Source organism: Bufo bufo, chromosome 9 (assembly GCF_905171765.1).
Source record: "Bufo bufo chromosome 9, aBufBuf1.1, whole genome shotgun sequence".
Taxonomy (NCBI): Eukaryota; Metazoa; Chordata; class Amphibia; order Anura; family Bufonidae; genus Bufo; species Bufo bufo.
The window spans coordinates 222,902,199-222,929,668 of record NC_053397.1 but is presented as its reverse complement, the minus strand read 5'-3'; the positions used below and the strand labels follow the sequence as shown (position 1 = coordinate 222,929,668).

General features: G+C 46.2%; 1 protein-coding gene across 1 annotated transcript; it reads right to left on the bottom strand.

Annotated features, from left to right (window-relative positions):
* Window positions 1-160: 160 nt before the first annotated feature.
* Window positions 161-27,470, bottom strand: TIE1 (tyrosine kinase with immunoglobulin like and EGF like domains 1). Its single transcript, XM_040407817.1, has 23 exons — window positions 27,050-27,470; window positions 20,537-20,827; window positions 16,947-17,057; window positions 15,893-16,048; window positions 15,672-15,803; window positions 14,953-15,093; window positions 14,420-14,548; window positions 13,512-13,657; window positions 12,918-13,062; window positions 12,250-12,408; window positions 9,665-9,802; window positions 8,652-8,942; window positions 7,558-7,848; window positions 5,343-5,536; window positions 4,823-5,033; window positions 4,353-4,463; window positions 3,370-3,560; window positions 3,008-3,121; window positions 2,625-2,695; window positions 2,386-2,426; window positions 1,666-1,762; window positions 1,491-1,590; window positions 161-553 (listed from the first exon to the last, which is right to left on the bottom strand). Exons 1-23 carry the CDS (start codon window positions 27,108-27,110, stop codon window positions 482-484), a joined length of 3,393 nt encoding a protein of 1,130 aa, XP_040263751.1. The 5' UTR covers window positions 27,111-27,470; the 3' UTR covers window positions 161-481.

Here is a 27,470-nt window from a genome sequence, read left to right as displayed (position 1 = left end):
GGGCTTGTTTTGGGAACAGAGACCTATATGTCGCAGGGGTTGGAGCCTCGGACTTATGCAGGTGATAAGACACAATGTAGCGCTTTTTGCAGGATGCGCCATTGGTGCCTTTGCAGGAGTAAGATGACGAGATACAATAAAGTATAAAAGTAAGAAAAGCTACAAATAGTAATGAGGTTTATTGTGGCCCTATAGGAGCAGAGGACTGTACAGGGGGCACTTTACATACAAGTGATGGCAGTGTCGAGCTGTAGTGGGGGAGGGGGCTCGCTCTTATCACGTTCCTCCAGCCGCACTCTTTGACATCTCCATGTTGCCCACTCGTGTGGTTTGTGGACGGAGATGACTGACACAACAGAAGCCTTGGATCCGGCCATGGGCTTTGCTGCTCTCTGCAGTCCACCAGGGGACGGCGAGAATATTAGTCCTTATCTCCAACAAGCAATGTGCGGAGTCCATAAAGTTCTCGCTCGTCTTCTTCTCACGCCTCTTCGGCGGTCGCATCAATTCCAGCATAAGTGAAATTCTCAAACAGCGCCATGTTGACATAGGCCTAGAAGACACAAACACGAGAGGTGATACGGTCATCGGGATTCTGCCTTATAAGTGTCCCCCCCCCCCCCGATGCCTGGCATCACATTGTCCGGCACAACACAACAGCGACATATGCACTGCAATAATGGGCACCGAGCCATGCTTGGCACTTCTACACATTACACAGGCCATCATAGACTGTTTAGACCCGAGAAGAACTCTTGCCCTTTAATTACACCTTGTTGCAAAATTCTTTGCGCCCCCTTTTATTAGCTCATATCTACTCTTGCAACAAAATAATGATGCATGAGATTAATAAAAGTGCCATATCTGAAATGATTCTGTAATGAACTAGCCCTAGAGGCCACTGTTATGGTGTCCAGAAGAAGAGAAGCTCCAAACTCCGCATGTGGTACCATAATGATGAGAGGGATAATGGGTACTGAGCCATGCTTGGCACTTCTACACATTACACAGGCCATCATGGACTGTTGCCCTTTAATCGCACCCCATTGCAAAAGTCTTTGCACCGTTTTTTAAATAGTTAATTTCTATACCTGCTACAAATAAGATCAAATTAGTGCAATATACTAAGTATCCAGTGATGAACTGGCCGTAGGAGCTGCTCCAACACTGAACCTTGATTTCCCAGGTCCAAAATCTGCATGTGGGAGATGGGCACCATAATATTGGCAGTTACACTGGGTAGCTGGCCATGTCCAGCACTTTTACACATTACACAGGCTATCACGGACTGTTGCCCTTTAATCACACCCTGTTGCAAAAGTCTTTGCACCCATTTTTAATCAGCTATTTTCTATATTTGATACAAATATCGATACAAGAGATCAAATTAGGTGCAATATACTAAATATCCAGTGATGCCCCATGACCCACGCCAGGGTCGTAGTGGTCACTGGCATCTAAGTATCGGGAGCTTCCTGTAGAATTCCTACCTTCCTGGCCTCCAGCATGCGGATGAGCTGCAGGGATATCTGGGTAAATGGAGGCCGCTCATAGGGACGATCCCTCCAGCACTGCCGCATCAGCTCATACCTGCAACAGACACACACGATCAGATAGGGGACAGGACAGGAGCGGTTCTGTGTAATTAGTGCTGTCGTCACTTACACCTCGTCATCACAGTTCCGGGGTTTTTCCATCCTGTAACCCTGCGGTAATTTTTCATAGAGCTCCGCACAGGTCATACCGCAATATGGTGTCCCACCTGGAAGAACATATGATGGAGCCGGTTAGGAAGACACTGGTTTACTGACTCTTATAGCAGTGAGCGCAGTGGGAGGGTCCAGTGTGTAAGCGATGGGCCCCAGTGACTGGATAGTCTCCAGAGAGATCCCCAAACTGCACATCCCCTTTAAGTCTCCAGACTACGACTACAAACATTTGCAAACTGTTAGTCATTTCTTGTGTGGTTTTAAAGGGAATGTTAGTTGATGTTAAATTTATGGAGACATGTCACAGATTAATATACAGTCCCCAGGAAGTGATGGAGTGCAGCCAGCGGCCCAGCGCCCCTACCCCCCGAGGCCCAGCAGTGAGTTACATCTGTCTGTATACTGCTACTGTTGTGCATTATCCAGTTCTACACACTACAGCTTTTATTAAACCCCAGTGTCCTGTGATGATAATGAGATGACTCTGTTCACCATGTCCCAGTCTGTACAGCAAAGCTGTAGGATACAGAAGTCTGCTCTAGTGACCAGTGTGAAATCTGCAAACGTTCACATTTTTTATGTGGACAGTAACGTGCAAATTAAAAATAAATAAATGCAAAAATATATGTTTATGATAACAACCTGATAACATTTACCTTTGACAATCTTCACTTACCTAAACTGACAATCTCCCAGAGGAGGACCCCGAAGGACCAGCTGTAGAAAGAAGGCAAGGGTTAAATAAAAAGAAAGGTTTTAAAGGAAGGAAAGGGTTAAATAAATTACAGACCTGCTTAAATAAAATGTGGGTCCCAGGGGCATCAATCTGCTCCTCAGTCCCCGAACATGACCCCCATCCCCCTCCCCCCCCCCCCCCCCCCCGGGGTGTCAATACTTCTCTAGGTTGGTACTTACACATCACTCTTCGTAGTGTAGACACTGTAGTTGAGGGACTCGATGGCCATCCAGCGCACGGGGAGGCGCCCCTGAGGAACAGGAGTGTCATTAATACAAGGTGTCCGCTAGAGAGAAAAAGATCCACCCAGGGAGGAGATAGTTGTCACATGACTGTGTGTACCTGGAATGGGGGTGGAGTCTGACAATATGGGCCAGGGAGACAATAGCCGCAAGGTGCTACAATGTAACAGTGTCGTGGTCCACAATGAGATTGTCAACTTTAGTACAGGATAAGTAATATCATGCATTTACAACTATTTTCCAGTGTAACAGATGGTGTCAGTATATTGCAGTAGCTTTCTTTACGTTCATACATCGGTACAGTTATTCACATCATTTACCATTGTCTTCTTCACATAAACTTCTTCTCCTCGTGAAAGACCAAAATCTGCAATCTTAGCTACTAGATTTTCCCCAACCAGAACATTTCTTGCGGCGAGATCCCTGTGAATGAACTAAGAAGACAACAACAGTCAAGTACAGACACAATCACGCTGTTCATCCTGATCCTCCTGGTGCATGAATACCATTCCAGATCGACAGTTAAAGAGATATAGCAATGAATACTATGAATAGCAGAGCGGATTTGTCATTCAGGGTGTGTGCAGAAAGCTGGGCGACATCCCCCAGGGGCTGCCATTAGTGGTGGTCCCCCGACCTCTGCTGCGCACAAGGAGGAGGACAGTAATCCTCATGGTGTCACCTGCTTCTCGCTGAGGTACTGCATGCCTTTTGCTACATCTGAGGCAAACTGCAGGAGCTGCTGAGAGGTCAGAGTGGACGCTGTCCCGTGCTCCCTGGCGAAGGCGGGATCCGTCTCCAGGACTCGGCTTTTTCGCAAGAAATCCAGCAGGTTCCCATAGGGGGCATACTCGATGGCGATGTAGAGATAGCCTGCAAGAAGGAGAGCGGCCGTAGATATAACAGCAGGTGAAGTCTCAGGACACTTACAAAGTCTTAGCTTGATGTCAGTGAATGGAAACATTTTTTGCAATTCTGAGGCTAAAAACCTGTCCTGACTTAATACAGCTGAGGGTTTGTTGCAATTATACAATTAACATGTCAGCAGCACAAATCTCTCTCCTGTCCTGATACTCTGTTACAATGTATCAGTCTGGAGTCCAGCCTGCTTGGCTCACAGAGGAATGTCTATACTAGATACAATTGTAACAAACCCTCAGCTGTGAAAAGTTTTAGGCCCGAAAGGAGTTTGTCCTTTGGACTGTTTCCATTCACTGACAGATTTGACTGCCAAAATAAAAGACACCAGATGCAGCAGTCAGGTACTTTATGAATTCAGGCAGGGATATTCTGGCTTCAGAAAGTAAAGGTCCTTCGATGTAATGAAAGGTGCTGCAAGTTCCCAGTATCTTATATCAATTTCTTATAGATTTCAAGAACTCTGCTTGCTTTCGTTCAGTAAAAAACTATTTTCTGATCCTGGTCATGTGACGGACACACCGTTACATTACAGCTATACAGTTGTATCCTGTAAGAAGCCGTGCAGCTGTGTGCCCATCACATGATCAGGACAGGTTATTATTATCCCTGGGTGACAGCAAGCAGAGATCTTGAAACATACAAATTTTTACTATACAGAAGAAAATAACATTTATTTGCTAAAATTTCACGTAATTGTACATGGCGTGCAACAATCTAAAAATGGTGCTCTGATGTGCGCGTTACCTCGGTTCTCACAAGCCCCCAGCAGGTTGATGATATTCGGGTGATGCCCCAATTTACAAAGGACTTCCAGTTCTCCAGCAAAGTCTCTGTGGTCGTTCTCCGATGCAAATTCTGTGTGGGGGGGGAGGGGGGGGGATAATGACAGGATAAAGTTAAATATTTGATATTTTACTTACAAGCCTCCTTCTTAAAGGGCCAGTCCATTTTTTGTTGATAAGGCTTACCCATTGTATAATGAAATGTTTTGTGGATGACCCCTAACAGTAGAGGGAAATTAACGAGCGCTTTGCACCAGTTTTTTGGTCGCAATGCATTTTTGCACTGCAGTGTGCGACATTTTAGGTGCGTTTTAGCGGATGGAAGGGGCTTCCAATGGATTTTTGGAACTATGCGTCTCTTAATAAATTTGGCGTCTCGTACTGCAGCGCACTTCACATTAAGTCTAGTGTTCCGGATAATCGCGCTCTCACCTTTTAGCATCTTGATGGCGGCGTTCATCCGCGCCCCGTCTTTTTTGATCATGGCTTTAATGACCTGCCCAAAGTTCCCTTCTCCGATCACGTCTTCAAACTTAATGTCTGCCCATTCCAGGATGGGGTACGAGAAGGGCTCCGTCTGGGGTCGTGGCCGCCGGGTGAGGGTCAGCGTCCCCGAACTGAACTGCAGGATGGTTTCTTCTCCCTTCCAGGTCAATGACATCACAAATATCAATGAGGTCATCTACTGACATCAGGCTGCGGCTATTGCCCTCTGTTATCACGTAGCCAGAGTCCGACCCTACAGTTCACCTCTCAGGTGACCTTTCCACTAGTGTTCAGCGAATGTGCAATTTGCAAGTTTGGCGTTGGGGTTATCGAAGAATTCCATAATGGGTTTCGTAACCACGGACCATAATGGAATTCTATGACGGCACCACGGACGCCTATAAGCGGCATTCCAGGGCCCTGGGGTGGCTGTTACCTCCGAGCCCCCTGTAGAGGGGTCACTTACCGATCCGGACTGATACGTGAACATCCTGCGCCGATGGAATAAATTCTTTTTAATGCAAAAAAGAGCGAGAAGCGCGATGATGATGGTGAAACACGTGACGGACACGGAGCCGATGATCGCCAGGATGAGCTGCTGCCCCGAACTGGGGTCTTGTAAACGTCGAACCTCCTCACTGGTGGCCATGATGGAAGGCTCTGCGGAGATAAGCGGCAATCGGTGATCGTGAGCCCGAGCCAGGCCTGGAGCCTCCACAGAGATGACGGAGAGATCTGCGCCTGGCGGCCTAAGGCTACATGCGCACGACCCCCGCGGGTCTGCAATACACGGGCACCGGCCGCGGGCATTCCGCATCACGGATCGCGGACCCATTCACTTGAATGGGTTCGCAATCACGGAGATGCGGAACGGAGGCACGTGTCTGAACCCCACGGAAGCGCTACGGAGTGCTTGTGTGGTGTATCTGGCCGTGCCTCCGCACCGGAAAAAAAGTAGCGCAATCACTACTTTTTCGGGACCATTGGATGCGGATCGCGGACCCCATTCAAGTGGCTTCAAGTTCGTATGCATGTAGCCTAATAATAAGGGTACCAACATTACTACTATTAGTATTAATACTACTAAGGGCTCATGCACACAGGATCGAATGCGGACCCATTCACTTCAATGGGGCCGCAAAAGATACCGAGAGCCGCTCGTGTGCTGTCCACATCTGTGTGTCCGTTCCGTGGCACCAGCAAAAATATAGCACAAGTCCAATTCTTGTCCGTTTTGCAGATGAGGATGGAAATCACTGACCGAACACTCAAGTGTGAACAGGGCCTTAGCAGTATTAATATTAATAGCAGTAATATCAGTAGTATTATTAGTAGTTATATTAATGTGAGGTGTATTAATCTCCGCAGCGCTGTGGCCGCGGTACGGAGCAGTGAGGACACTTACTGTCGCTGTAGGTGGCCGCGGTACGGAGCAGTGAGGACACTTACTGTCGCTGTAGGTGGCCGCGGTACGGAGCAGTGAGGACACTTACTGTCGCTGTAGGTGGTCGCGGTACGGAGCAGTGAGGACACTTACTGTCGCTGTAGGTGGCCGCGGTACGGAGCAGTGAGGACACTTACTGTCGCTGTAGGTGGCCGTGGTACGGAGCAGTGAGGACACTTACTGTCGCTGTAGGTGGCCGCGGTACGGAGCAGTGAGGACACTTACTGTCGCTGTAGGTGGCCGCGGTACGGAGCAGTGAGGACACTTACTGTCGCTGTAGGTGGCCGCGGTACGGAGCAGTGAGGACACTTACTGTCGCTGTAGATGGCTGTGGTACGGAGCAGTGAGGACACTTACTGTCGCTGTAGATGGCCGCGGTACGGAGCAGTGAGGACACTTACTGTCGCTGTAGGTGGCTGCGGTACGGAGCAGTGAGGACACTTACTGTCGCTGTAGATGGCTGTGGTACGGAGCAGTGAGGACACTTACTGTCGCTGTAGATGGCCGCGGTACGGAGCAGTGAGGACACTTACTGTCGCTGTAGGTGGCCGCGGTACGGAGCAGTGAGGACACTTACTGTCGCTGTAGATGGCTGTGGTACGGAGCAGTGAGGACACTTACTGTCGCTGTAGGTGGCCGCGGTACGGAGCAGTGAGGACACTTACTGTCGCTGTAGATGGCCGCGGTACGGAGCAGTGAGGACACTTACTGTCGCTGTAGATGGCTGTGGTACGGAGCAGTGAGGACACTTACTGTCGCTGTAGATGGCTGTGGTACGGAGCAGTGAGGACACTTACTGTCGCTGTAGCTGGCCGCGGTACGGAGCAGTGAGGACACTTACTGTCGCTGTAGATGGCCGCGGTACGGAGCAGTGAGGACACTTACTGTCGCTGTAGATGGCCGCGGTACGGAGCAGTGAGGACACTTACTGTCGCTGTAGGTGGCTGTGGTACGGAGCAGTGAGGACACTTACTGTCGCTGTAGGTGGCCGCGGTACGGAGCAGTGAGGACACTTACTGTCGCTGTAGGTGGCCGCGGTACGGAGCAGTGAGGACACTTACTGTCGCTGTAGGTGGCCGCGGTACGGAGCAGTGAGGACACTTACTGTCGCTGTAGCTGGCCGCGGTACGGAGCAGTGAGGACACTTACTGTCGCTGTAGGTGGCCGCGGTACGGAGCAGTGAGGACACTTACTGTCGCTGTAGGTGGCCGCGGTACGGAGCAGTGAGGACACTTACTGTCGCTGTAGGTGGCCGCGGTCACACTGTGGCTCCATTCTCCGGGGACTCTGGAGTTTGCTCGGACTCTGAACTGGTAGTCGGTGCTGGCGTTCAGGCCGCTGATGATGTGCCAGGTCTGGTTGTGGCCCTCGGTATCAGCCCACTGCTGCTCCCCGGGGGCCCCCCGCCTCCGGCTCTCCACTGTATATTTGATGATCCCTCCGTTGGGATCGTCAGGGGGAGACCAGATCAGCTTCACGCTCTCCCTGGAGATGGTCTCGGCGTGGACGTCCTTGGGGGGTGACGGACCTGCGGACAGGAGGGTGAAGAGGTTCAGAGGGAAGCAGAGAAGGAGAACATCGTATGAGGACCATGTGATGGACCATGTGATGAGCGCAGTGACGTCACCAAAGGACCTTTTTCTCCCAGGTCCTCAAAGAAGAAGAAAGCAGACGAGCCGGGCAGCGCGAACAAGTGGCTGAGGTGAGTTTAATTTAAATTTTTATTTTTTTCACCCCTCCAGCCCTATTGTACTCTGCATTCTGTATTCAGAATGCTATTATTCTCCCTTAGAACCATCTTATAAGGGAAAATAATAAAATCTACACAACACCGATCCCAAACCCGTACTTCTGTGAAGATATCCGGGTTCGGGTCTGGGTACCAAACATGACGATTTTTCTCACGCGCATGCAAAACGCTTTAAAACGCCTTGCACTCGCACATTTTCCCGCAACGCCCGTGTGAACCCAGCCTTACAGTGTCTAAACGTCCGGGACAAGGATTTTTGCTGCTGCTCTGTAGTCTAGACTGATACACTGTAACAGACCCCCTGCTAGGTGACCAGGGCTAGGTCAGGGCAGACTTTCAGCCTCTGGGTATACACAATCAATGTTTTAATTCACTTTCTGCAAGCAGAGATCTTGAAATGGTAAGAAATTGAAAAACCAAGTTAAAAATGTCACAGAACTTCCCAATATACAGCGATTAAAGCAGCTGTTGAGAGTATAATAAGAAGTTCTACAACTTCAGCCATTTTCAATATAGGTGCTTGCTGTCAGTGAATGCAGGCAGTACTAGTCAGAAGCGCTGGGGATGGGGGCCGTCCTCACCTTTGCTGTTGAGTATGATGGTGTAGGGGTCGGACGGGGGCCCCAGGCTGGTGCAGTGAAAGATCAGGACCCTGAAGGTGTATTCTGTCTTGGAGCTGAGGCCATAAATGCGGGCGGACAGGACGTCTATGGAGGTGATGTTCTCCTGGCGGAATAGACGGTTAGCGGGGTGATGAATCCTGACCAGGTAGCCGCCCCCGACAGCGCTATAGGAGGGGAGCTGCCAATTTATGTACAGGGTGTTGCGGTCTTCTATGGAGTAGCCCCTGATCTCCGGCTTCACTGTCGGCTCTACAGGGAAGACAAGAATTTATAAAACCGCCATCACGTGTCCTGCAGACCAACGCATCTAACACCGTGATCACAGAAAGACAAATTAAGGGGTATGAAAACTTTTGCAACCCATTTTTGTAACACTTCAATGAGTCTAAAACAGGAAATGATGCAAATTTTCTACCGTTTTGTGCATACAGCTCCTATGCAGACCTATGTATCTCTGTATGCCTGTGTAGTCTGACTCTGCAGTCACAGGCTGCACTCTACTGACGTCTGTAGTAAGGTCAGTGGAGACAGCGGAGGAACACGTGACTGCAGAATGAGAGTAGTAGTCTGTCACTGCTCAGAGACATAGATCTGCATAGCAGCTGTATACACAAAACGGTAGGCTTTCATTCAAAGCTATTTGCAAACTTGCTTCATTTTTTATTTTAGATGCATGGGAACCATAAGAAGGCAGGTGCAATGGTGCACACGCTGTGCAATGTTTATTACCTGTACCTGTCATGTATGCAGAGCAGCAGGTTTATGTGAAATCATAGTGGTGTCATGTGCTTCCACCTGGTGGTCTTAGCTGGTACTGCATGTTCTAACATTATAGTCTGGATGTTGGAGAAATTTCTATGGACCTGTATAATTTATACATCTCCGACCGCCAACAATCCAGTCCAACTACAGACAAACTAGAAAACCTGATCATATAGTCATTAAAACAAGCATTGTGTGTGCATAACTACCTATACAGTCTGTGTGCAGAACCACCACCGGTCCCAGAGGTCCTTCTCCTCCAGGGCCTGGTCGACTCAGCTGAAACTGCACCAAGTAAGCAGTGACCGGCTTCAGGTTGGGAAGAGTTATGTTGTCTTTAGGATCCACTAGAAAATGAGAAGATTCCCTGTAATTGATTCAATCCAGTAACGAGTCTCATTGGACCATACTTATAAAACAGCAACACAACCGCCAGAATCCATTACTTATCCTGTACTGATCCTGAGTTACATCCTGTATTATACTCCAGAGCTGCACTCACTATTCTGCTGGTGAAGTCACTGTGTACATACATTACTTATCCTGTACTGATCCTGAGTTACATCCTGTATTATACTCCAGAGCTGCACTCACTATTCTGCTGGTGCAGTCACTGTGTACATACATTACTTATCCTGTACTGATCCTGAGTTACATCCTGTATTATACTCCAGAGCTGCACTCACTATTCTGCTGGTGCAGTCACTGTGTACATACATTACTTATCCTGTACTGATCCTGAGTTATATCCTGTACTATACTCCAGAGCTGCACTCACTATTCTGCTGATGCAGTCACTGTGTACATACATTACTTATCCTGTACTGATCCTCAGTTACATCCTGTATTATACTCCAGAGCTGCACTCACTATTCTGCTGGTGCAGTCACTGTGTACATACGTTACTTATCCAGTATTGATCCTGAGTTACATCCTGTATTATACTCCAGAGCTGCACTCACTATTCTGCTGATGCAGTCACTGTGTACATACATTACTTATCCTGTACTGATCCTGAGTTACATCCTGTATTATACTCCAGAGCTGCACTCACTATTCTGCTGGTGGAGTCACTGTGTACATACATTACATTACTTTTCCTGTACTGATCCTGAGTTACATCCTGTATTATACTCCAGAGCTGCACTCACTATTCTGCTGGTGGAGTCACTGTGTACATACATTACATTACTTATCCTGTACTGATCCTGAGTGACATCCTGTATTATACTCCAGAGCTGCACTCACTATTCTGCTGGTGCAGTCACTGTGTACATACATTACTTATCCTGTACTGATCCTGAGTGACATCCTGTATTATACTCCAGAGCTGCACTCACTATTCTGCTGGTGGAGTCACTGTGTACATACATTACATTACTTATCCTGTACTGATCCTGAGTTACATCCTGTATTATACTCCAGAGCTGCACTCACTATTCTGCTGGTGGAGTCACTGTGTACATACATTACATTACTTATCCTGTACTGATCCTGAGTGACATCTTGTATTATACTCCAGAGCTGCACTCACTATTCTGCTGGTGCAGTCACTGTGTACATACATTACTTATCCTGTACTGATCCTGAGTGACATCCTGTATTATACTCCAGAGCTGCACTCACTATTCTGCTGGTGCAGTCACTGTGTACATACATTACTTATCCTGTACTGATCCTGAGTTACATCCTGTATTATACTCCAGAGCTGCACTCACTATTCTGCTGATGCAGTCACTGTGTACATACATTACTTATCCTGTACTGATCCTGAGTTACATCCTGTATTATACTCCAGAGCTGCACTCACTATTCTGCTGGTGCAGTCACTGTGTACATACATTACTTATCCTGTACTGATCCTGAGTTACATCCTGTATTATACTCCAGAGCTGCACTCACTATTCTGCTGGTGCAGTCACTGTGTACATACATTACTTATCCTGTACTGATCCTGAGTTACATCCTGTATTATACTCCAGAGCTGCACTCACTATTCTGCTGGTGCAGTCACTGTGTACATTATATTACTTATCCTGTACTGATCCTGAGTTACATCCTGAATTATACTCCAGAGCTGCACTCACTCTTCTGCTGGTGCAGTCACTGTGTACATACATTACTTATCCTATACTCATCCTGAGTTATATCCTGTATTATACTCCAGAGCTGCACTCACTATTCTGCTGGTGCAGTCACTGTGTACATACATTACTTATCCTGTACTGATCCCGAGTTACATCCTGTATTATACTCCAGAGCTGCACTCACTATTCTGCTGGTGCAGTCACTGTGTACATACATTACTTATCCAGTACTGATCCTGAGTTACATCCTGTATTATACTCCAGAGCTGCACTCACTATTCTGCTGGTGCAGTCACTGTGTACATACATTACTGTATTATACTCTAGAGCTGCACTCACTATTCTGCTGGTGCAGTCACCAATACAGCTAGTTAGTTCCTACATCACATGACCGTGCAGGATTTGGTGTAAAGTTCACACTTTCCATAATGCAAACTCTCTGCGGACACTGAATAAACAGGGAGTGCTTGTAGGTTTCAGCTCTAAATCCTGCAGTATTATAAGAGAAGCTCTGGAGTATAATATAGATGGAGACTTACAGAAAGAAAATTCTAATACTCTGAGGTGGTTTCTATCGATCATTTCATGTGATATAAATCTCTGAATGTTGATAAACCACCATGCAGATATTCAGGGATAATAATGGTGTGAGGCTCCTTTAAACAATTTTGTCTCCAGGACTGTAGATTGCGGTGGGGACCTCTTACCTACAATGTTGGACCAGTGGGCTGCGCTTTCCTTGGGTCGATACAGCAACTTGATGGATGAAATCGGCCCGTCTCCAGTAAAGCTTTGCAGTGGAGCGAGGATCAGATGTCGGCTCCCCCGGCTGAGCAAACGTGGAGGCTCCAGAGGTACAGGAGGCACTGCCAGGAGAGACAAGTACAGCATTGATGGGGGGTTCACCGGTCTGATGGGGAGGTAAGTGTCTGGGAATTCCTCCAAACCCAGGAATATCATCCTAACCACTATGTAGATCTAAAGCATGCAGTACCAGTGATGACCAGCAGGTGCCCGGAGAGTCAAGCTGCTGCACTTTATGGCATGTAGTAATCTGTACATTATAATCTCCAGTACCTGGATCCTGCATGCCATATTGCATCACATAGTAGTTCAGTTCATTTCTGCTTGCTGTCAGTGAATGGTAAGTTTTAATGTTTACATCCAGCAGAGGGAAGCCCACCCTGATCACACAGCTGATTGATTGATCTCTGTAATGTTCCGGACTCCAGTCTGCTACATTGTAACCACTCTATAAGCAGGGCAGAGTTTTGCGTTCCCATTCACAGACGGCAATCAGAGTTCTTGAAAATGGTGCAAAAATTGAAGACGGTGATTTATGGAATGAGCTGACAGCTAGCCCTAAAGGATTTACCTCTGACAAGCACTTGAAATTTGCGGCTGTCCTGCCCCCCACTGGTGGAGACGCGACATTCCCAGAAGCCGTGGTCGGCCCGCGTCAGCCTGGACACGTTGAACTTGCACGTGCTGCGCTCTGAGTCCAGCACCGCCTGACTGGCCTGATGGGGGGAGACCAGAGAAGGATCATCACCGGGGATGGGCTGTACGCAGCCGTCCACATACCCGCCACCACTGGTCACTGCGTCTGATGATAACATTATACAGCAGTGATCTGCAAGCTGTGGAACTACAAGTCCCACAATGCCCTGAAATAATCCGCCGGGTCCATAGGGGGCAGGCCACCGCTATACAGAACCTATAGGACACATTCACCCAGCGGTTCCATCTGGAAACATCACATTTCTGTAGCAGAATCATTCTAACGTCACATGACAGGATACATTGTGTCACTCAGATTGCTACATTGTGACCGGTCTCCGTTCCGTATACTCCACGCGGTGCCATTTGTTTTGGTTTTTGGATACAGTGTAACATTTTGTGTCACTGAATAGCCTCACATCGTGTGCCGGATCGGTCCGGATGTCACCCATTATACCGTATGACTTACGCTCAGGACAGAGCCGTCCGGCCGGCGCAGCACTATACTCTCCCGCACCGGCTGAGGTTTCCCAGACGCAGCGCAGCTCAGGCTCGCAGCGGAATTCAGGTTAAACTCAACCTGCATCGGAAGATCAATGATCTGAGGAAGATGATCTACGAGGAGGAAGAAGAAGGATTGGAGAAATGAGGCAGGTACCAGGAGTAAAGAGTGAGAGAATCTACTACAACCCCCATCTGATAAAACCTTCAGGTACAGTGCTTATTACTCTGTGCTGCTGTGGCAATCTGCTCCTTTCACTATATAACTCTCAGTCTGTAAATCCCCCCACAAGATCAGCACACTCCTATCCTGAAATACTCTGTGCTGCTGGAGTCCTTGCCCCATCAACTTCCTTTCAGTTTGCTGCCTCCCAGAAGATCAGCACACTCCTATCCTGAAATACTCTGTGCTGCTGGAGTCCTTGCCCCATCAACTTCCTTTCAGTTTGCTGCCTCCCAGAAGATCAGCACACTCCTATCCTGAAATACTCTGTGCTGCTGGGGTCCTTGCCCCATCAACTTCCTTTCAGTTTGCTACCTCCCAGAAGATCAGCACACTCCTCTGCTGAAATACTCTGTGCTGCTGGGGTCCTTGCCCCATCAACTTCCTTTCAGTTTGCTACCTCCCAGAAGATCAGCACACTCCTCTGCTGAAATACTCTGTGCTGCTGGGGACCTTGCCCCATCCATTACCTTTCAGTCTGTTACCTCGTAGAAGATCAGGACACTTCTCTGCTGAAATACTCTGTGCTGGCGCCCTGCTGTTTCCATAAGGAAACTCTCAGTCTGTAAACTCTACCCCCCACAAGTCTCTCCTGAAATGCTCTGTGCTGCTGTAACCATTCCCCTGAGGGTTGTCCTGTCCAGTGACCGTACCTGACTTCTCGCAGTGTTGCCCATGCCAGCCGTTGGGGCACACGCAGCCGCTGAACCTGTTGCAGGACCCCCCGTTCTTGCACTCACACTTCAGGGCACAGTTTGCTCCGTACAGTCCTGGGGGACACTCTGTAAAATGCAGAAGCACAATTCAGGAAGATGGGTGTGAGGTGCCAGGGCGATTCCAACGTGTCCTCCAGGCAGGGAAAACCCAAAACCTGTTTATTCACTGCTGCATCCAAACAAATCCCTGAGTCTGCCCAAAGTGTGCACCTTACATCCCCATCATACCAGGTGGGGGCAACGCTCTGACATTTCCACGTAAAAAAGGCAAGAGTGGGCGGGGCTATGACAAACACTCACTATTCTTGCGGCTTGGGTGGGAGGTCAAAATTAATAGAATGCCAGAAGTGCAGTGAAGACTGACACACAAAGTAGGAAGTATGAGAGGCCCAGAGAACCTCACATGGGCCACTCCAACTCTAAGTCCAGGCAACTCAAAATGTAGGTTGGGATGTCCACCACTTCGGTACCTGCTTGACACTGTGTCCCGGTCCAGCCACTTCCGCAGGAGCATCCATAGGGGTCAGGGAGGCAGAAGGTGAGGCCCTTACAGCCATGTTCTCTCTTACACGTCTCCTGGCAGTTTCTTCCAAAGTTTCCTTCTCTACAAGCTGCAAAACATGATGGAGAGTAATGGCGGAATTATCCGGAGGAGTCAAAGACCCTTCACCTGACCGCCATCTGCGGCCATGTCGGCCTTCCATCGTTTCTCCCAATTGTTCCATATTTCATGGGAAAACAGAACCTCTAAGGGCAAGATTTATGCAAATATGACCCAAAGTGAAGGAAAAGATGGCACGGTACTGGGCAACGCACATATTGGAGACTAGGAACTGGTGCATGGAGTGGAAATAAAAGACACCTATTAAGATGAGCATCTTTAAATATGAGGGGGGGGTACACCATGAAAGTTACATCGTCTACGTATCCCACTAATACTGGTCGGATGAGCCAACAATTATGTCTATGGTTTATGAGGGGGAATCCAGGATCAGATGTTACATTCCTGATAACATGGATGGAGAGAATCATGAAGGTGAACCCTTGAGGAACTAGAAGACAAGGATGAGATGTTCTGGAGAAACGTTGCACTAATGGGTCAACAAGATCCAAGAACCACAGAAGAATTAAGACCAAGATTTCCTTTCCCGCTCGTCCCCTGTAGATTTCCCAAAAAGTCTTTACTTACCCTTTTCGCAGAGCGTTCCCATGAACCCTGGAGCACATATGCATTCGCCGCTACTGTCGTGACACACGCCACCGTTGAGACAGTTCAGACAGTCCTTCTGACAGGATGGACCCCACTTACCAGCCGGACACCCTGCAGAAGACGATACATGGGACCGTTACAATGGAAATCCAGCTATTCTGGGGGGTAAATGGTATCGGAGGGTGTGGATCACCTCTGACCTCTTACGATCAGCCTGAAGAAGGCGTTGACAAGGGGAATCGCCCCCATGAAGCCGGCGCTGTAAATCCCGGCCTGACTGTGCTGCACCGACTCGAAGGAGAGCTGGGCTATCCCGCTACTCACATCGTTCTTGTACGTCGTCTTGAAAAAGGTTCCTGGAATGTAAGGGTTAATGTGTGAGAACTGAAAACCCATCAATTTTTTCGGGTATTTTTTGGTATTTAAGAATTACGTTGAAGACAACAACTCCCAATATCCCACAGAATCCCTACGAGTGACTAGGAGAATGTCAAACTATGAATGAGGAGAAAGAAACATTGTAATTATTGATTCATTTTTTATGAGCTGATTTTGAGTGGTCCAATGTCTGCGCAGAAGGTTCTGTCCTCATTTGGGGTCTTCAGGCTTCTCAACAAGGAGGTGGCTTATAGGGCCCCTCAGGAAAAGCACACGTGGGCCCTCTCCATGCAGCATAGCAATAACTTTAAAAAAAAATAATAACTGAACAAAAAAAATTCTGTTATCTCTCTGAAAAACAGTCCGGTGATAACATCCCTGGTGGTCTGTGGCAGAGAAGTGGTTCATGAAATGGTTAATTATAACACCCTTAGCTATTTGGAGCAGTGAAGGGGTTAATAATAACTTCTCTGGTGGTCTCAGGCAGTGAATAGGTTAATAATATCACCCCTGGTAATTTTGGGCAGTAAAGGGATTAATATAACATGTGTGGTGTTCTGGGACAGTGAAGGGGTTAATAATATCATCTGTGGTGGTCTAGAGCAGTGAAGGTGTACATTATAACATCCCTGGAGGGTAGTGAAATTGTAAATCTCATCATCCCTGGTGGTCTAGGGCAGTAAATGGGTTAATAATGTTACCAGTCATCGATGGGCCTTCTCCAGTGCGGATGCACCAGAGTCTGGAACAGGGTCCCCACCTGCCATGTGCATTTATAAGACTGGTGACGCCAGGCCCCTCCAGGCCCCTGGTGTAACCACCCCCTCAGGACCCTCCATGACGCGGCCTGGCTGGAGGCTTTGGGCCATCACCCACCATTGTACTTCCACAGAATGTCCGGGTGCCCAGGCTTGATGACTTTGGCTTGCAGTTGGGCGTCTTGGTTCACACTGACGGTCACTGTCACTTTAACTGGAATCAGATCAGCTGAAGGAAAAACACAGGAGAGGACCAATAAGGATCAGGCACGTTGGAGATAAGTGGTGCCATAGACACCTGGTGACTACTTATCTCCTCTCACTACACCCAGCATCAGGTTCCTTCAGGTCTATAACAGACAATCTTTCAGCCGATCGCCTCATCTCTTTTTACAAATTTCTCAAATGATTCCAGTCCTGGAGCAGAGGTAATAACTGTAACCCCTGCTGTCATAAAGGGGAACTCTGCCCTGATGTATCCTCCTAAATATTAAAGGAGAATTCTACCAGTGCTTATACTGGAACATTTCTGGGGTTTTCTGTAACTTCAAAACTAATCTCGTGTTCCTACGATAAACTGTCAATCTCAGATTGGTGGGACTGAGAATCAGATTAACCCCTTTATATAGGAATTTCACTCCACATCTACTGAAAAATTAAAGGAGAACTCCAGTTTTTCTTATCGTTTTAGGAATTAAAGAAGATCATTTACACATCCTCTGATATAATAAAGAAGAAGTCCTTAATTCGTCCTCCCAGGAATTAAATGGGACCCCACGATTACTTCTGTTTAGGATTTTAAGAGGAACTCCACCTTAAGTCATCCATCTAAGAATAAAAGAGTGCTCTGCTTTTACTCATCCTCTGATATATTAAGGAGGACCTCCATCTTTACTCAACATTTTGTTTGATAACATAAGTATGGATTTGACATCTTGGAAGTCAAGGGCTCTTCACAATGGGTTTGAGCAGCTCCTGCTAATGCCAACCTGTCTTCTTAGTTTGTATATATATAGATTCCTGGAGGTGTATAAACTCCAATTTAAATGTGCCTGTTTTCCATTTACAGGCCACATCTAGGTGCACCTGTAAAGCCTGGGACATATCAGCCAGTCTTGAGTGGGACTCGCAGACTCCTCCCTCCTCCCATTGCAAGCATGGCTACATGCTGGAGGTAACTGGTGAGCTGTTTGTGAGTCGGCCTGATGCGCCTGTAATTTGCCCACTGGCTCCTGGTATTGCCCAAGCGGCTCAGGTAGGAGAGTGTTAGGTCCCGGGCTACTTGAGAAACCTTGGCGTGGTGCCCGGGCTTAGACATGTTCTACACCGTAGGATATGTTGACTAATCTCTCAATTTTAAAATCAGTTTGAGGGTTTAGTGAGACTGCAGAGTGCACCTATCTTTGTTATTTTGTTATATTGCTCTTCACAATTAGCAGCGCGTTGGAGATTACTGATTGCATCTGCGTTCAGTATTTGCTTTAAAAATTCAAAGTTCCCTGTATAGATAGTTGTAACATTAAATTAGCACTACCTGCAGCCACCACTAGGAGGAGCTCACTGCATACAGATTATACAGCCACCACTAGGAGGAGCTCACTACATACAGATTATACAGCCACCACTAGAAGGAGCTCACTACATACAGATTATACAGCCACCACTAGAGGGATCTCACTACATACAGATTATACAGCCACCACTAGAGGGAGCTCACTACATACAGATCATACAGCCACCACTAGAGGGAGCTCACTACATACAGATTATACAGTCACCACTAGAGGAAGCTCACTGCATACAGATCATACAGTCACCACTAGAGGGAGCTCACTACATACAGATTATACAGCCACCACTAGAAGGAATTTACTACATACAGATTATACAACCACCACTAGAGGGAGCTCACTACATACAGATCATACAGCCACCACTAGAAAGAGCTCACTGCATACAGACTATACAGCTACCACTAGAGCGAGCTCACTGCATACAGATTATACAGCAACCACTAGAGGGAGCTCACTACATACAGATTATATAGCCACCACTAGAAGGAGCTCACTACATACAGATTATACAGCCACCACTAGAGGGAGCTCACTGCATACAGATTATATAGCCACCACTAGAGGGAGCTCACTACATACAGATTATACAGCCACCACTAGAGGGAGCTCACTGCATACAGATTATACAGCCACCACTAGATGGAGATCACTACATACAGAATGTTGAACATAAAAACAAGATAATAATAAAAGTTGAGATTCCCTTTAAATGTCTTCACTAATATAAATACAGTAAACTACACCCTCCAGATGCCCCCCCCCCTAACACACACACACACACACACACACACACACATCCTTAGTTTCCTTCTTATCTCGCATTCTTTTTCTTTCCTGCTTTTAACCATTAGAGAATTCCTCCTGTAAAGTGAAAGTTTCTTCCTTGTAAATGTTTCACTTCTTTTTATTTTTTACCTTGAGAACTCTGGAAGTTTAGTTTTTTTCAGTGCTCTTATCAGAGGCGCGATAAGATCACCATTACAGTACAGTACAGGAGGAAGGAAACACAATCAGTGAATGAAGGATTACAGCTCTGGAGGACTGGAAGAAACAAAGGTTCCACAAACACTACCTAGAGCAGCAATAACAAACCACAGCACAAGACACAAGAAGTCTGGAGAAGTTGAACGCTATGTTTAAGGGAAGTGTCCACTTTTATGCAAATTAACCTTAGTCTCTTTTAATCTGTAGCTTCCTATACGACTTTCGGAGAAATTTCTCATCATAGCGGTATTTCTTGTGTTAACTAGCGCCAAATTTATGAATGTGGCGCATGGGTTTCATAACTATGGCACAGGTAGAATGTTGAGCTTATTTCCGTTAAAGTCCACCTGGTGTTTAACTGGCGTGGAGTCGCGACTGGCTGTGACTTTTTTGTGATATATAAAAATATCCCACTTCATAAATGTAACTTAAGTATCATTTCCTAAAAAAACCTGACCAACTTCTTTCTCTTCTTCTGAAAGTGGCTGGGGAAGGCACAGGTCGCCAAAAGTCACAAATGTGCAACATTTTGACAAAAAATGTTACACATGACATTACTTGCAACATTATGATGCGACAAAACTGGTGTAGCATATTCAATGTGTCCTCCCTCATGTTTCAGTTCTTCATTTACAAGTTATCTGTTTGCTATCAGTAACTGGAAACATTCTTGTTAATATTCTGAAGACATCTAGCAAGTATACTTCTCACAGCTGAGGGTTTGCTACATTTGAGACTAAACTGTTATATTTGAAATAAACAGCCTGAAATCTACTTGTACCGACAAAATCTAACAAAACTATCAGGACAGTAGAGAGGTTTGTGCTCCTGATGTGTATAGCTCTCCGTAAATTGTCTAGATGCAACTGTAACAAACCCTCAGCTATTACATAAACAGTAATGTTCTTAGCCGAATTCAATAGACAGGACGTGTTTCTGGAATCAAGCAGCCATGTTAGAAAGTCGCAGTTCATATAACATTCAGCAGGGGGAGACACTGCGCACAGGAATGGGTTCATCCCACAGTAAAGAGCTCATGACATCTGCGCTTGGTCCTCAAACCATAATGGGAGTGATGGTCAAAATAAATAAAATGGCAGCTAATAATACTCACTTTATACCAAACATTTCCCAGCATTCCTGCACTTACCAGATGGGCTGTTATATGGATAGAGGATCTTGGTCTGCTCAGAGGGCCGCTTGGCAGTGCAGAAAAAGACGCCGACTAGTTCCTGAAAAGAGAATCCACTGGCGTGCAGCTCCTTGTCCTTTGATTTGGTTGTGAATGGCGGCACAGGAGGAATGAGCACAATCTTATTATCTCGTTCAATGTGCAGATCTGAGCTCTTCATATCCCGTTCCCCAGTGACACATAATAACGATAAGTCCCCTTTACGGTGTTCAGAGATTAATGAAACCAATGTGACATCTAATACAGCTCCTGCAATGTACAAGACAAAGGGCCACAGGGGGCCAACGTCAGTGACACCTCTGAAGCCCGATAGTAAAAATACACTCACTGGGTAAATACATTACATTACTTATCCTGTACTGATCCTGAGTTACATCCTGTATTATACTCCAGAGCTGCACTCACTATTCTGCTGGTGGAGTCACTGTGTACATACATTACTTATCCTGTACTGATCCTGGGTTACATCCTGTATTATACTCCAGAGCTGCACTCACTATTCTGCTGGTGGAGTCGCTGTGTACATACATTACATTACTTATCCTGTACTGTTTCTGAGTTACATCCTGTATTAGACCCCAGAGCTGCACTTACTATTCTGCTGGTGCAGTCACTGTGTACATACATTACTTATCCTGTACTGATCCTGAGTTACATCCTATATTATACTCCAGAGCTGCACTCACTATTCTGCTGGTGCAGTCACTGTGTACATACATTACTTATCCTGTACTGATCCTGAGTAACATCCTGTATTATACTCCAGAGCTGCACTCACTATTCTGCTGGTGCAGTCACTGTGTACATACATTACTTATCCTGTACTGATCCTGAGTTACATCCTGTATTACACTCCAGAGCTGCACTCACTATTCTGCTGGTGCAGTCACTGTGTACATACATTACTTATCCTGTACTGATCCTGAGTTACATCCTATATTATACTCCAGAGCTGCACTCACTATTCTGCTGGTGCAGTCACTGTGTACATACATTAAATTACTTATCCTGTCCTGATCCTGAGTTACATCCTATATTATACTCCAGAGCTGCACTCACTATTCTGCTGGTGCAGTCACTGTGTACATACATTACATTACTTATCCTGTACTGATCCTAAGTTACATCCTGTATTATACTCCAGAGCTGCACTCACTATTCTGCTGGTGGAGTCACTGTGTACATACATTACTTATCCTGTACTGACCCTGAGTTTCATCCTGTATTATACTCCAGAGCTGCACTCACTATTCTGCTGGTGGAGTCACTGTGTACATACATTACTTATCCTGTACTGATCCTGAGTTACATCCTGTATTATACTCCAGAGCTGCACTCACTATTCTGCTGGTGGAGTCACTGTGTACATACATTACTGATCCTGTACTGATCCTGAGTTACATCCTGTATTATACTCCAGAGCTGCACTCACTATTCTGCTGGTGCAGCCATTTATCACGAATCCACCTAGGTTATCTTCACACACATCAGATTTGTTCCAGAAAATTTCTGTCACTGAAAATCTATTCCATACATCTGGGGTTGGTTTGACATCAAGTACATGGATTATTGTACTCCCCAGATGTATGAGATGTGAACATCTGATAATAATCTGATATTTTTCTGGATCCAGAGCTGGAGGATTAACCCCTTAGTGACCAACCTATTTTGGGCCTTACAGACCAAGCATTTTTCTTCCTTTTTTCATTGTCGCGTTCCAAGAGCTATAACTTTTTTATTTTCTGTCTATATAGCTCTATGAGGGCTTGTTTTTTGTGTGTCTGCTGTAAAAACACGTATGGGTGGTCACTAAGGAGTTAATGGAACCTTAGCTGTTTGCTCCGTGAGTTATTTGCTTCATATGTGGTTTCTTTCCACATTTCTATCCTCCAATCTATAAGGAAAATCTGCAATTTTCTAATAGTCTTTGTTTTTTAAATATTATTTTCAAGATCTTTTCTTGCTGTCAGTGATGGGAACAGTCTCATCTGCATCTATAAGTTGTAACCCAACCTGCCAGGGGCAGACTAGGAACTAAAAGTGGTCCTGGAAAAAAACGTAAGGGAACATAATTAGACAGGGCCAATATATGAAGGCAGGAACAACAGAAGTCGGTGGGGCCAGCAATACCATAGTGCAGAGCAATATACCGCCCCAGCTGAACCAAATACCATAGTGCAGCACTAAATACTGCCACCTGCGCCACGGTATTCAACTGTCAACACAGTTAAGTTCAGGAGCGCACCTGCGGCTGCTGGCCATGTGCGTAGGAGAGAATCAGATGATTATGTACCCAGCTGGCGGCCATGAGGAGGGCTTGGGTAGTCTTCCTAGGCATCAGCCCACCGGGAAATTTCCCTGTAGGGTCTATGGCCAATTCACCCCTGCAACCTGCTCACATAGCTAGGTTACATAGTTGATACAGTTGAAAAAAGACAAACGTCCATCAAGTTCAACCAGGGGATTGGTGGGGACATGAATCCCAGAAGGAAGTGAGACTCAGATTTCTACACGTTTCCATAAGCATTAATGTTGTTTACTTCTAAGAATTCATCGAAACCCTTTATAAACCCGTCCCCTGTTCCTGCTGTGACCACGTCCTGAGGTCTCTATTCCACAGACTCACAGTTCTCACAGTAAAGAAGCTTTGACGCTTCCGGAGACTGAACTTTTCCTTCTCCAGTCGGAGGCAGCGCCTTCTTGTCTGGACATTTTACATGGAACAGTTTTTTTCCGTATTTTTGTATGACCCATTTATATATTTGTACAGGTTAATCATGTCCCTCTTAGACGTCTCTTCTGAAGACTAAATAAATTCAATTCTTTTAATCTTTCTTCATACCTCAGACCCTCCAGGCCCCTTATCAGTTTGGTCGCTCTCCTCTGTACTCTCTCCAGCTCCAGGGCCTCCTTTCTATGCACTGGTGCCCAGAACTGAACTGCATATTCCAGATGAGGCCGCACCAGCGCTTTGTAAAGTGGTGATATCACATCCCTGCCCCGCGAGTCCGTGCCTCGTTCAATGCATGACAGAATCCTGGTGGCCTTAGAAGCAGCTGATTGTGACATTGTGCTGTTATTTAATCTACCATCCACAAGGACACCCAAATCCTTCTCTATAAGTGACTCTCCCAGTGTTACCTCCCCGAGGACATATGAAGCACAGAGATTATTACTACCAAGACGCAGAACTTTACATTTATCCACATTGAACCCCATTTGCCAAGTTGATGCCCAATCACTCAGAGTGTCCCAGTCAGCTTCTAGTTTATGGACATCTTCCATAGACTGTACAGTATTACACAGCTCAGTGTCATCTGCAGAAATAGAGATGGGGCTATTAATCCCGTCCTCGATATCATTAATAAATAAATTAAATAATAAAGGACCCAGCACTGAACCTTGGGGTCACCACTTATAACCCGGGACCATTCTGATTAGGAATCATTGACCACAACTCTCTGGACACGGTCCTTCAGCCAGTTTTCAATCCAATTACAAACTATAGGTCTGCAATTACCTGTGGAGGACCTAGATCCCTTTTTGAATATGGGCACCACATTTGCCTTGCACCAATCACCTAGAGAATCTTTAAAAATTATAAACAGGGGCACAGCAATGACTGAACGAAGCTCTTTAAGAACTCTTGGGTGTAATCCATCTGGACCCGGAGCCTTGTTCACATTTATCTTAATTGACTTGTCTTGGACCATATCTACAGTTAGCCAGTTGAGTATATTACTGGATGTACTAACAGCCCCAGCACCACAGATATCAGCTCCTTTCTCTTCTTTTGTATATACAGAGCTAAAAAAAAAAAACATTTAGCAACTCTGACTTTTCCTTATCTTCAGTGACTAAACCCCCTTTACCATTATTTTATTAGTTAGGGGACCTACCTGCTCAGACCTTGGTTTTTTAGCATTTATATATTTAAAGAATTTTTTGGGATTTGTTTTTCTCTATTTTGCTACCTGCTGTTCATTTTGTATTTTTACTAATTTTGTCTCTTTTATACAGATTTTATTAAGCCCTTTGTAATCTTCCAACGCTACAGCTGACCCCTCAGATTTGTATCTTTTAAATGCCCTTTTGTTGTCTTTTATGGCCCTTTTAAAATGTAGCTGGGTTTAATTTTAGCCGTTTATACTTGTTACCTAAAGGGATAAAAAAAATTGTGCAATTACTCAATGTGGATTTGAAGCTCTCCCATTTATCCTCAGTATTATTATGTGACAGTAGCTGCTCCCAGTCTATGCCCTGAAATGCTGCCCTCAACCCAGGGAAATTAGCCTTTTTGAAATTCAGTGTCTTTGCTCTGCCTGACAGAGTTTGCTTCTTATAGTTTAGGGGAAATATAATTATATTGTGGTCACTATTACCCAGTGTTTCTCGAACGGTAACATTACCAACAAGCTCTGCATCATTAGAAATGACCAGATCCAACAGAGCATCGCCCCTAGTGGGGGCTTCTACCCATAAAGTGGTCCTGCAGCACGTTTAATAATCTTCTCCCCTTTGCGGTTGAGGCAGAACCGTGACCCCAGTCAATGTCTGGGAAGGTAATGGGAACCTGTCACCTGCTAAACGCATATTAAACCGACCACAGTACCTTACAATGGTACGCTGCCTGTTATAGAGCGGCTGCACAAGCGGGTACAGTGACGGCCGGGCGCGCACGATCAAACTGTCCGACACATCCGCAGTCAGCAAAATGCAGGCGGGTGAGTGAGGATCGCGCTGTAACAGGCAGCGTACGGCGCATGCGCTAGAAGAGCGCGATCCCGGCATTACGGCAGCATGTCCATCTAATTGTAGAGAGGAGGGGTAAGGGGCGGGCTTAGCTTTACTTGAAGCACGGAGGCCGCTTCCCCCTTGACTTCAAGCCTGACTCGGAGACAGCGCCAACCGACATTAAAACAGCGTTTTTAACAAGTATGAAGAAACACAAAGAGGAAATAAAAACATGATTAGCAACACATGGGGGGGGGGGGATACTGTAAGGTACTGTGGTCGGTTTAATCTGCGTTTTGCAGGTGACAGGTTCCCTTTAAAATCTCCCTTTATGAGCACTGTACCCGCCTGTACCCGCCTGTACCCGCCTGTACTCGCCTGTGCAGCCGCTCTATTTGGTTATACAGTTGCGTTTCTAACTCCTCTGTGATGTTAGGGGGTCTATAGATTACACCAAGTATTATTTTTTCAGTGTTTATATCCCTTTGAACTTCCACCCTTAAAGGGGTATTCCCATCTCAGGCAATGGGAGCATATCGCTAGGATATGCCCCCATTGTCTGATAGGTGCGGGTCCCACCGTTGGGACCCGCACCTACAATTAGAGCAAAGCGGGGAGCGCTGTGGCTGGAGGACCCCGGATGCTCCCATAGAAGTGAATGAGAACGCACCGCGCATGCGCAGCCCATGCTCCCTTTCATTTCTATGGGGCAGACGGCAATATCCGAGCCAGCGCTCTGCTATTTTCAGCGGCCCCATAGAAATGAATGGAGGGCGGCTGCGCGTTCTTTTACCGGCTCCGTTCTCATTGTAGATGCGGGTCCCAGCGGTGGGACCCCCACCTATCAGACAATGTGTCAGGGTAGTTAACATCTGGAGTTCAGGGTAGGAGATTGATTTGTGCGTGTGGTTACCTCATAGAGGATTGTCGATACTGATACACTGTAACAAACCCTCAGGTGTGTGAGCAGGGATAGGACAGGATAGGTTTGAAGCCTCTAAATGTAAAGAAGCATGTTTCTATTCACTCACAACAAGCAGAAATCTTGGAGAAGAATTGAAATAAAAGTATATTAGAAAATTGCACAACTTCTTTTTAAGATCTCTGCTTGTCATCAGTGAATGGAAATATTTTCATAAGGGTTGTTAGAGTTTATCAGTGTAGGTAAGTGGCAGAGTCTAGGACAGATGAAATCTATTTGTTAGTGTGTAGTGTAATAAATCCGTCAGTTGTGTGAGCAGGATGAGGCTAGGATGGGTTAGGTCTTTTCACATAAACAATGATTGTTTCTATTCACTTACAGCAAGCAGAAAACCTGGTTATAAACAGGATCTATCTGAAAGTTGCTAAATTCTCCATTATACCTCACCATTTTAGAAAACTCTGCGTTCTGTAAGTGAGGGTTGTTTGTTACACTGTGCCAGTCTAGATCAGAGCTTGTGCTCTGGAAAGATCTGTATTTATTTCTGTGTAAGTCACAAGTGATTGTCTAGATTGATACATTGTAAGAAAGCAATCACCTGACTATATCAGTATATTAGTCCATTCACTAACAGCAAGCAGAGATCTTGAAAGCGATGAGAAATTGATGCGCAGACATTCCCTACATTGTTACAACTCTGGTATTACTCTATTCAGGATGAGGTCACAGGTTAATAAGAGACCCCCCCCCCCAGGTCACATGACTTCAGGTTATGCTACATGTAATTAACCCTTTATGAGACGATTATTTGTCACCTATTTCCTTGGAAAGTAAAGATCCGATCACAAGAATCAGGGAAAGAAGCGGCCTCAGCATTGTCCTTAATCCGATCCAGAGGAGGGAATGTGCCGGTGGGGTCCACGTGCCCAGGAATCACTGCCACATCCACATCATGTCCAGACAGAAAAGACAAAAACTGCCACGAAAAATATTCCAAAAATATCCACCCAGAAATTCCAAAATCTGTGACGATGAGTCTGTGAAATCCCGACAATGTCAATAATCAATCAGCCGTTACAATGTATCCAGCCACAAATCACCCGTCTCACATGATTGCCGACTCCGCCATAGATGGTCAGCTCTTAGGACAAATCCAAATATTCTAAGGAGAAATATTTGTCGTCTGAGCCCTCAGCTTTGCTCCCTGTGACTTTCTCACGTTCGCCCACCTCTGAC

What these genes read in the sequence shown, in the direction of transcription:
- TIE1 (XM_040407817.1), bottom strand. Translation starts at nt 27,110, where the DNA reads ATGCTGAGGCCGCTTCTTTCCCTGATTCTTGTGATCGGATCTTTACTT. An exon ending in ATTTCAAGTGCTTGTCAGAG is followed by an intron (nt 12,409 to 12,917) that starts GTAAATCCTTTA and finishes CTCTCCTGGCAG; the next exon opens with TGCCTCCTGTACCTCTGGAG. An exon ending in TACACTACGAAGAGTGATGT is followed by an intron (nt 2,427 to 2,624) that starts GTAAGTACCAAC and finishes TTCTTTCTACAG; the next exon opens with CTGGTCCTTCGGGGTCCTCC.